We start from the raw sequence: 11,215 nt of genomic DNA on the forward strand, positions 1-11,215 counted from the left end.
TGGTTTTTTTTTTATTATGTGTGTTCCCCCCCCCCCCTTTTTTTTTGTTCTCTCTTGTTCTCCCTTGCAAAGATTAGCTCTATTTATAGAGCTTTTGAAATTCAAGATCCCAAATCTTTTGGGATCTTTTTTGAAAAATTTGGATGTCTATCCGATGACTTTTGATCACTAAATTTTATGCTGTCAAGTTAAGCAGTATTAAGGAGAAATTTGAACCATTTTGACAGCTTGATTTCGACTGTCAAAGTTGAAATCAAAGACTTTTTTTTATTACTTTTTTTTTCCTTTTGTTTAAAAGATTAATAATAATAATATAATAAACAAAATTATATAATAATAATAATAAAAAAGAACAAAATTGGTGCCTACAAAAACTATCCATCATCTTAAAAGATAGTGCTACTGGAACCCAGATGTAATTATATGACTTATCATCATGCATTCTTAAAATTATTACATGATGCATGATCCTGAATGTATGCCACATTTTTGTCATATAAATAAGAAAAAAGTCCTAAATTAATAAAAGGATTCTAAAATTTACCTGTGCGTATCCACCTAATTCAAGATATGAAGTGATAAGTAAATTTGAGCAAGTGAATCGGAATGATCTGATCTAATATAGACAAACAATAGTGTAATGAAGCTAATGAATCTTGAAAATGATACAAAAATGTTACACGAAAGTAAATGAATCCATTTTTTTAAGTTAAAAAAAATTTTGTTTTTAAGAAATATTTTAAAAAGTGTTTTCAAGGAATGTATATAATTATTTTCATTTTTGACAATTTTGAGTGTAAAAAAAAAGGTAAATTTTGAATAAATTTTTTCAAATAAAAATGAAAATCGTACCTGAGGAAAACGAGAGAGATGGCAATGGCATATAAACAAAACACCTTTAATAAATATTAGTTAGAAAAAGCGATGGAGTTATTGAAGTTGGGAGAGAGTAAGAGCAGGCGAAGAAGATAATTGAAGAGCTATGGCTCTAGAAGTTTGGTTTTGGCGGCCGCGGAGAGAAGTGCCTTTTGGCAAATGGTTGGGCAGTCAGCACTCTTTCACTATTCACTGCCAACACTGCGCCGGCCTGCATGCCATGGTGCTGGCTGCCTTTTTTTTTTTGTGTGTTGGAGAGAGTAAACGCCACCTCCAAAGAGAGTATTGTTAACGGAGATCTTCTGCTTCTTTTGTGTCTCCTTCATTTATCCCACCTTCTTTTGATAGGACCGCGATGGATTTCTTTGTTTTTTATTTTTGACAAGGATGGGGACTCCACTAAATAAATAAATATTATATATATTTTTAATGCAAAAGGTTACAATTTAAAGTTATGAATTATAAATATTAAAATTTAAAATTTCATATCCATTTTACAAGTAATCACATGAAATATTTTATTATCTTATTATTGGTCGAAAATTGAAATGCCTTTAGGTGAATTAAGGGTTTCTTTTTTTTTTTTTTCTAACCAACAAAAAAAAAAAGAAAAAGAAAGCTTGTTTTGTCCACTACCTAATGCTATGTATATGCTAGCCCCTACTATCATCATTGGGGAATAAGTTATCAATAGGAAAAATCCAAGACATTGGTTTTGAGAATTAACGCGCAAATTTAAACAACCATCTCATACTAAATTTTTATGGTTTTGATTTCATTGGTCTCATCTTTTTTATATAATTATTATTACTATAAATAGTACTTCACTTTAGGGTGTAAATGTTTATATTCGCGAAGAATGAAGTTGAAAAAAAAATAGTAGAAGAAAATATTACTCAATAACATAAAAATATAGAAATAATTATTAATTATTCAACAAAAGAAAAATGGTACTTGCTTAGGATATTAATTAATTAATTATTATTGCTATAAATTACTAGTATTATTGATTTGAATTAAGTAGTTATTTTTATTAAAAAGTTTTAAAAATTATTAATTGAGTGATATTCTTGCAGCGATTATAATTAATTGAAACTCTACTTTTCTATTAAAAGAAAAAAGAGTCCACTCTACAAAGTAAAAGTAGTGTTAGGCAGAGCATCTTCCTACAAAATTTTAATGTTAATTTAATCCGGTTGTTAAGGAAGGGAAGGGAAGGGAAGGGAAGGGAAATTAAAGCCAAAAATAGGGCAAAGACATGCCAAGCAAAGGGAGTGATTGGAGCAGAGCCATGGATTCGAAGTGTCCACATCGATGGATACCTCTGCAACCAAAATACTCTGCAGAGTTGCATACCCGCAGACTCCCTCTTCCCCCAGGCTCCACTCGCCCCCTCACTCGACGCGGGAAGTTGGAACCCTCTCTCCCTTCTATCTTTCAATAACAAAAAGTAACAATAGTTAAATGCAATGCAATGGATAAAACAACGTTAGTGGAAAACGGGAAAAGTGTTTTTTGGAGCCGCGTTTTGCTTTGTAGTTCCAGTACAACCATGAATCCCTCCCCCTAAATCTAATCATGAACGTAGATTATTTTCTATATTATTTCTTATTATTGTGAGTATATATTAAATCCTACTCTTCTCTCTGCTTGCTCTTACTTGTCAAAATCACACATCAACATAACAATGTGTGGTTGTACTAACTGATAATTAACTGAAGGGTCTTATTCGTGGCAGTTCCACAATCTCGACTTTTTCTGTTACTTCTTTCTTGGCCTAGATAAGATAGTTGCTTTAGCTTTCTACGATTTCCTATATTTTTCAACTTTCCCATTTCGAGATACGCTAGCAATCAAAACTCCAAAAGAGCCCACAAAAACCCACGCTAGTGAAGTTTTGGCTAGAAAACAAATATAACTTTGAGAGAGACCACTATCTTCAACCAGCCTAGTTCCACAGTAATGGTGCTTGTGCTTCCTGTTCTGGTTTTTGTCTAAGATTTTTCTCTCTGGGCATCTATTGTTTGGGCCCATTTGAGATGGGTGACAACAAAGGAGATACAACCAAGAAGCAAACACCCCAGCAAACTCAACAACAACAACTCTCTTCTTCTCCCAAAGAGCCCCCCGAGGAATCCTCAGAATCTAGGCAAAAACATCTCCAGCAAACTTCAGCTGTTGTGGTCACAGCCACTGGACCTCCTTTCATCTCTGCGCCTTTATATGTCCCAATTGTTGCAACTTCTCCCTTTGAACAACAATTTGAGTCAGTGAATCCCAAGAGACCTCGATACAACAGTGGCCAATGGAAACTACTCCCATCACCATCTTCCTTACAGTCACAAGCCCAAATGGCTATAACCACCAGCGAATCAAGCCCATCACCAACCAGAAACCCCATAAACCCACAAACTCAGGCGCCTATAACAGCTGCTTCCTCCTCAGACACAGCCTCATCTCCACCCAACTCTCCTTTCCCAACCTCAACTTCAGGCCAAGAAACAAACAAGCCAGAAGGAGAGCAATTTCACCATCAGTTCAGAAAGGGGAAATATGTCAGCCCCGTTTGGAAACCGAATGAGATGTTATGGCTAGCAAGGGCTTGGAGGATTCAATATCAAGGAGGGTCTGATGCGTCTGGCTATTCTTCAAGAATTGGCCACCAAGAGATTGGTCATTTCGCAGTCAGCGATGTTGCAGTCCAATCAACAAGAGGCAAAACTAGGGCTGACAAGGATAGGGAAGTAGCCGAGTTCTTAAACAAACATGGGATCAATAGAGATGCCAAAACTGCTGGTACTAAGTGGGATAATATGCTAGGCGAGTTTAGAAAAGTGTATGAATGGGAGAGAGGGGAAAAAGAACAAGTAGGCAAGAGTTATTTCAGACTTTCTCCTTATGAGAGGAAACTACATAGATTACCCGCTTCCTTTGATGAGGAAGTCTTTGAGGAGCTGTCTCAGTTCATGGGTCCTCGCATGAGAACTTCTCAAAGCAGAGGAGCTTCTGCAATTGCTTCTAGTGGTGATGGTCGGCCGGTTCTTTCTGGTTCTAGAGCTCTGCCTCCTCCCCCTCCTTGCAAAGAAGATGAACTTCCTCTCTCAGGTAAGCCAAGATCCTTTCTTTCTTTTTTTTTTTTTTTTATAGTTTGTATTCTTTAAAATAGCTAAAGCAAGAGGCTGGTGTTATTATATGTTTTTTCCTTTAGTTAGGACAAAACAACTGGTAGCAACTGGTGGAGGTGATGCCTTCTTTCATGGAACTAGAGGAAGTCTGTTAGGGTTCGACACTTCGCTAGACGTTGGTGCCGGTCTGCCTTCTTCATCTTCAAAGGAACTTCGTAGAATTGGGAAGATAAGAATGACATGGGAGGAGTCTGTAAGTTTATGGGCAGAAGAAGGTGAGCACCATAGAGGAAGAGTGAGACTTCAAGGTTCAAGCTTTTTGAACGCAGATGAACTCGCATTCTTTGACGATGCCATGGTTGCTTGCTCAATGGAAGCCATTGAAGATGGACCTCTAAAAGGCTTCTCCTTTGATAGGTTCGTCAATGGACAGCAAGTGAAAGTATTTGGCAGGAGAAAGTCGTCCGCAGCTTCTGCGTCTTCTGGTACAAACATGTTTGTTAATGTTTCTAATTCTGAAACTGTTCAGGAATCTTCATCTAAAAGTCACCCTCTCTCTCTCTAATGATACCAGGTATCATTGAAAGAGCTCAGCTTCCGTTTGCAGAACCCTCTATCAGATGTAAGTCCAATTAAAACTATTGTTCATTTTACGAAACCTTCAACCTCTTTTTCTTTCCCTTAAGGGCAGCAATCTAGATCTTGAACCTTGAATTAGCATCTAATGTCTTGACTACCTGATGGCTGCCTCGGAGAAAGTGTTTCTATGAGCCATTTCCGTGTTTGAAATTTATTTGCTATTGCACTGAATTTCCGGAAATATGCATGCGCTGATAAGATTATTGTTTTGGTTGCTGCAGCAATGCCTCCGTTGGAGTTCCAAGACCCAACAGACTACTACGTGGGTTGCCTTCGAGTTCCCCCAACGACACTGCCAAGCTTGTTTGAGCTTTCATGGCACTTACAAGAGCCACCACCTGAGGAATATCGATTTCCCATAAGGAGAGATGTGTACCGAGATCTGCCACCCGGTAAAGAAGTTTTATTTACTACTAATGAACTGTTAGATTGTAGAGCTATCATATATGATATTTTGAGCCCAATTATCCGCACCAACCCTAGTCTCAGTGCTGCTACTGCCGCAGGCAGAGACTCTTATATTGGCCTTTGGGATGATTGCATCAGTAGGGTTGTGTCCAAATTTTGTTCTGTTGAAATGGTTATTATCCGAAAACCTTCATCATCATCAGCTGATCAGCCATTGCAGGATCAATGGCCAAACGTAACAGGTTTTGTTAGAAATTTTTGCTTGTGGAGGGGAGAGGAGACTGATCAACTGAGGGAAGGTCAACTTGACCCACCATCTTCTATTGTGGAGAAGTTGCTATGGACTTACATGGATCTTCCGTACATATTAGGCTATTATGCTGTTGGCTACATGGTAACATTTTGCGCATTAAGCCGGTCACAAGATCGCATTATCAGGACAGATTTATATTCAGTAGATTTATCCTCCCCCTCTGAGAGACTAAAAGCCCTAGTCCCTTGCTGTAGAATAGCAGGTCTGTTGCCGTTGCTAGCTGACCGGTGCTTCAACAACGTCAATAATGTTGGCTCTTACAAGCAATTTCCATTCAGCGATTTTGAAAGAATTGATTTGGGAAATGGAAATATAATGGAAATGACACCAAATACGGTGATAAGATCATTCTCGAGCAAGAAAAAATGGGCAGCAGTGAAAGAAATATATGATATCTTGGATCACCGAATCCCTCACGCCGAATTTATTTGTCGGGCATCTGAGAAGGATCTTACATTGTTGTTTAAGCCTAGGGGATGCAAATTCAAGCCCGTAAACTGTGACCAACTTGTGGAAGCTCTCAAGTACGTGACTAAAGCATTGGTAGCCCTACATGACTTATGCTTCATGCACCGGGACTTGGGTTGGGACAAAGTGCTGAGAAGGAGCGACAGAGAAAACGAATGGTTCGTTTGCGGGTTCGACGAGGCAGTGGGTGCACCACAGATATACCCGCACACAGCCGCAGAAGTGGAGGCGCGTGGAAGGCACGCGCCAGAGATGGGGAGGGGTTTACATGGGGTGAAAGTGGACGTGTGGGGGGTAGGCCACTTGGTGAAGACCTGTGGGCTCACAAACGTGCCAAAAATGCTGAGGGAGTTGCAAAATAGGTGCTTGGATCAGAACCCGGAGCAGAGGCCAACTGCAGCCGATTGTTACCACCACTTGTTGCAGGTGCAGTCAGCCTCATCCGGCGCACCCTATTGAAGTGACACATGACCGATTAACATTTTATCTATATTTTATTTTATACTAGTTAAGAATGTTTTTATGCCACATTAATTAATTTATGTAGTTGAGCTTTTAGCTCTAGGTCCTTGGGTATTGCTACCATTAAAATCCTTTTCCCAGTGGAATTGTGGGAGGGTGTTGAATGTTTGGGTGATTGGCTCGGCGGGGGACTGGGGGCCCGGTTGGTGCAGTTTTGATACCTTAAAAATTGAATGAGACGGGGGTTGCTTTTTTTGAGGGAGGAGGGTGGGTCTGATGAACTGGCTATCTGGTCTGGTCTGAGATTTTGGAAGGGAATGGCGGCTGCTGATAAAGGGCGGCTTCTCGGGTTAAACAGTTAGTACTCTCTTATCAAATCAAATCAAGATTTTTATTTGTCAAATCTCTTTTATTTTTCTGACGGGGTTTTAAAACAATTAATAACTTGATATTTGTTACAGTGTTTCCGGAGAGGCATTTATAATTTTCTTTTCATTTTAATTCTATATTTATTTAGTCACAATCAAACCGGCCCGTAATGGGAAGCCTGAGAGCCTCAGGGGGCTTTGGTCCCACAAAACTTTTAAAAGCCCTTTAGGATTAAATACATCTAAATAGCCTCTATACAGAAAAAATGTTAATTCTATATTTTTTCCTAATTTAATTCTATTCATTGCAATTTAAGAGTTCATTTATTATATTTAATGAGTACTTGAAAGTTCTTAAAATTGATAGTTGGTCTTAAGAATACATAAAAGATGAGAATCTCGTTATGCTATTTTGTGAAGAAAAGAACTTTGTTATAAAATTTAAATTATAATCATATTAATTTAATGGAAGTTAAATTAACGTTTTAAAATATAAATAGTTAAGAAGTTTTAAGAATACATAGAAAGTAAAGAGTGAATCTCACTAAGTTATCCTGTGAATCAAAAAACTTGTTATAAATTTTAAATTATAATCACGGTAATTTACCAGAAACCAAATTAATTTTCTAAAATAAAATGAATAAGATAGAATATATCATTTCAAAAAATAAGATAAATTCTTCTATACTTTTAAATTAATTTTTTAAATATAAATCAGTAAGTATGATAGAAAGATAAATTATATTATAATTTTAAATTTGTTTTTTAAATATAAATAAATATGATAAAATGCGACATTCCAAAAAATAAGATAAATTATATTATATTTTATTAGTTATTTTTTGAAAACTAAATGTCAAAATTTGTTAACGTTGATAATAAAAAATTATGTAAGATTTTATCAGTTATAAGTGTAAATTTCGCATGGATTTTATATAATTTTAAATTATAATTAATTAATTATATAATAATGATTGTAAACGAAATGTTGTTTATTTGCAAGATGGCAGTGTTTGGTAATAGAGCAATATGGGTGATTGGTTTACACATTGCAATTAATAGCTATTGCGGCACCTTTCAATTTTTAGTTGCCTAAATTCGAAATTTGTTTGGGAAAAAAATTTTATGTGGAGATGTTCCTACAAACAGTTAAATCATATATGTATATGTATATTATAACATAAATAAATATATGATAAGATTTGTTATATAAGCATCTATATGGATATTTTTTAAAAGATACGTAAGATATATTTTTAAAGAGTATAGGTTCTTTTTAATTATAAATTGAATAATTTTGAATTTACTCAAATATTCAAATTATTCAAATTATGATTACAAACCAAATCAATAATTAAAATCTGAAAAATAAATAACCAAAATTAATTTTATAATAATTCAAATATATATAATTTAAATATATTTTTTATTTTTTAAAATCAATCAAATAAGTAAAAATATTTAAAATTATTAGTTATCCAGCACTAATTTTCTAATAGTTTACATATATATAATTTAAATATATATTTTTTTATCTTCTAAAATTAATTTTCTACTAATTTTATGTTATTTATCAAATAAATAAAAGTATTTAAAAATGATTAGTTATCCAAAATTAATTTTCTAATAGTTTACATATATATAATTTAAATATATATCTTTTTATCTTCTAAAATTAATTTTCTAATAATTTTATGTTATTTATCAAATAAATAAAAGTATTTAAAAACTATTAGTTATCCAAAATTAATTTTATAATAATATATAATTTAAATATATATCTTTTATCTTTCGAAATTATTTTTTAATAATTTAGATAATATCTTTTTAAATTTAAAAATATCAAATTTAGTTTTATCTTAATAGATTTCATAATAGTCTTTTATTATTCAAAAAGATCAAATTTAATCTCCTAATAATTTATATATATCTTTTAAAAATAATTCATTCTTTAACATAAATTCTATTTAGTGTTTAATTCTCCCTCGTCGTTTGCACCTCATTTTCGTTTTCTATTGCAAAATGTAAGTTAAATAAGGTTTTTTTTTTTTTTTTTTTTCTTTTGTAGGTGTTTACGGTAAATAATTTGTCTTTAATTTTGATTCTTTTTTTTTCTAGGTATTTACGATATGGCATTTGTTTTTTCTTTAATTCTTTTTTTGATATATTATAAAGTGTAAAATTATAATAACATTTATTTTTATACTTTTGTTGGTCTGCATATAGGCCTTTTATCTTTATCTTTAACTTTCACTAAATTAGGTAATTTTTTTCTCTCAATTCAGCTTTAACTTTTACTCTTTTTTTTTTGTACAATCATTTTAAATCTATTTATAATCCACCTATGGTAATGTCTTTTTTATAATGATCTAAAAACAAACAAAAATTAATTATTATGAAAAATCCACTAAGCAAAATTCCATGAATAAACTATTTAGATCACATACATGCTAAATTTTTCAATAAAATACAATCTTATTTATTGGTACTACACTTGCACTAATAAACAATTTTCAATTTTGCAGTATTTATCAACTAAATAAAAAATATCTAAAAGTATTACTTATTCAAAATTAATTTTTTAATAATTTACATATATATAACCTAATATATATCTTTTTATCACATAAAATTAATTTTCTAATGATTTTATGGTATTAATTAAATAAATAAAAGTATTTAAAAATTCTTAGTTATCTAAAATTTGTTTTCTAATAATTTATATAAATTTAAATATATATCTTTTTATCTTTTAAAATTAATGAAATAAATAAAAATATAAAAAAATTTTAATTTATCCAAAAATAATTTTCTAATAATTTATATGGAATTTAAAGATATATCTTTTTATCTTCTAAAATTAATTTACTAATAATTTTATGGTATTTATCAAATAAATAAAAGTACTAAAAAATTACTAGTTATCCAAATTAATTTTCTAATAATTTAGATATATATAATTTAAATAAATATCTTTTTATCTTTTAAAATTATTTTTTAATAATTTAGATATCTATCTTTTTAAATTTAAAAATATCAAATTTAGTTTTATCTTTAATAGATTTCATAATAATCTTTTATTATTATTCAAAAAGATAAAATTTAGTTTCTTGATAATTTATATAATATATATCTTTTAAAAATAATTCATTATTTAAAATAAATTTTATTTGATGTTTAGTTCTCCACCTTTGTTTGCCTTTTTCTTCATGTATTAAAAACTAAAAGTTATATATGTATTTTTTTTCTTTTGTAGATGTGTACAGTAAGTCATTTGTTTTTAACTTTGATTCGTTTATTTTAATATATTATAAAGTGTAAAGTTATAGGAACATTTATTTTTATATTTTGTACTTGTTGTACATAAATTTTTTATCTTTGCCGTTGACTCTTCATTCAATCAACTCAACTTAGCTTTAACTTTTACTTTCTTTTCGTTTTTTTTTCAATTTCGGTAAATCTGCTTAATTATAATCCACCAATGGTAATTTTTTTTTATTATGATATACAAACAAACAAAAAAATAAACTCAATAAATTTATTTCAGTATCAGGGATGGATAAGCCACTTTCTACTTGCTAAATCACAAATTAAATTTACTAAAAAAAGCATGATTTCATAATGATTGGAAAACAATTAAAACAATGTTAAAAATAACTAAGATATTCAAACTTTCAATTTTAATTTTCTCTCTTGGGTTAGAGTTAAAGTTGCTATTTTATAGTTACAATTTTGATATTATCATTCATTGTCATATGAAAGGTTTCGCTTGTGCAATTTGGGTCATGTTGTGCATTAAGTGATCTATATGATTCTATACTATTGTTTTTATTGTATTATATTACATTTCTATTTATAATTAGAATTTTATTTTATCACTACAAATTTTCTTTCTCTTTCTTTTTAGGTTTGAGTAAATATTAATTTTGTAGACACCTTAATCTGTTTGAGATTTTACTTGAGTTTGATTTTGTTAATAAAAATAAAAAAAAAAACTAAAAAAAGAAAAAAGGAAAAAAAAACAAATGGTTCAATTTGTGCGAAATTGTTTGATTAGATTGTAAAAGTTGAGTTGAATCTAAAATATGAAAAAAAGGTTTAAAGGGTATCAAAGACCTTTATGGATTAGGTTTCTTTAGATCAGAACCTTATAAATAGAGACCATATAATCAAGCCTTAACACACACAGATCAAAGAGAAACACACAGAGAGATACATAGAGATAGGTAGAAAAAAAGATATAGTAGAAGGAAGAGAGATTAGCAAAATAAAAAAAAAATTAATGATTTTTTCTAAAAAAATCTAAAAAATTTGTAGATTTAGGTAATTTTTTCTAGATTCTGGTGAAGATTCCAACAAAATTTGAAGTTTCCAATGAAATTTGAAGTTTTCGGTGAAACTTGAAGATTTTGACAACTCAACCTAGATTATAGTGCTATTTTCTAGAATTTGGTGAAAGCTTCAACCAATTTTCTTGAATTCTAAAGAGAATGAGAGAAAAATGAAAGAAGAGAAAGAGGTAGCAGAGGAAATTTGGAGGAAAAGAAGAAATTTGG

At 31.3% G+C, this 11,215-nt stretch overlaps 1 protein-coding gene across 1 annotated transcript; it reads left to right on the forward strand.

Annotated features, from left to right (window-relative positions):
• Positions 1–2,818: 2,818 nt before the first annotated feature.
• Positions 2,819–6,694, forward strand: LOC111291038 (uncharacterized). Its single transcript, XM_089768797.1, has 4 exons — positions 2,819–3,981; positions 4,085–4,486; positions 4,576–4,623; positions 4,862–6,694. Exons 1-4 carry the CDS (start codon positions 2,916–2,918, stop codon positions 6,286–6,288), a joined length of 2,943 nt encoding a protein of 980 aa, XP_089624923.1. The 5' UTR covers positions 2,819–2,915; the 3' UTR covers positions 6,289–6,694.
• Positions 6,695–11,215: the final 4,521 nt, after the last annotated feature.

Source organism: Durio zibethinus, chromosome 11, assembly GCF_047325235.1.
Source record: "Durio zibethinus cultivar Kanyao isolate XHJ-2024 chromosome 11, ASM4732523v1, whole genome shotgun sequence".
Taxonomy (NCBI): domain Eukaryota; kingdom Viridiplantae; phylum Streptophyta; class Magnoliopsida; order Malvales; family Malvaceae; genus Durio; species Durio zibethinus.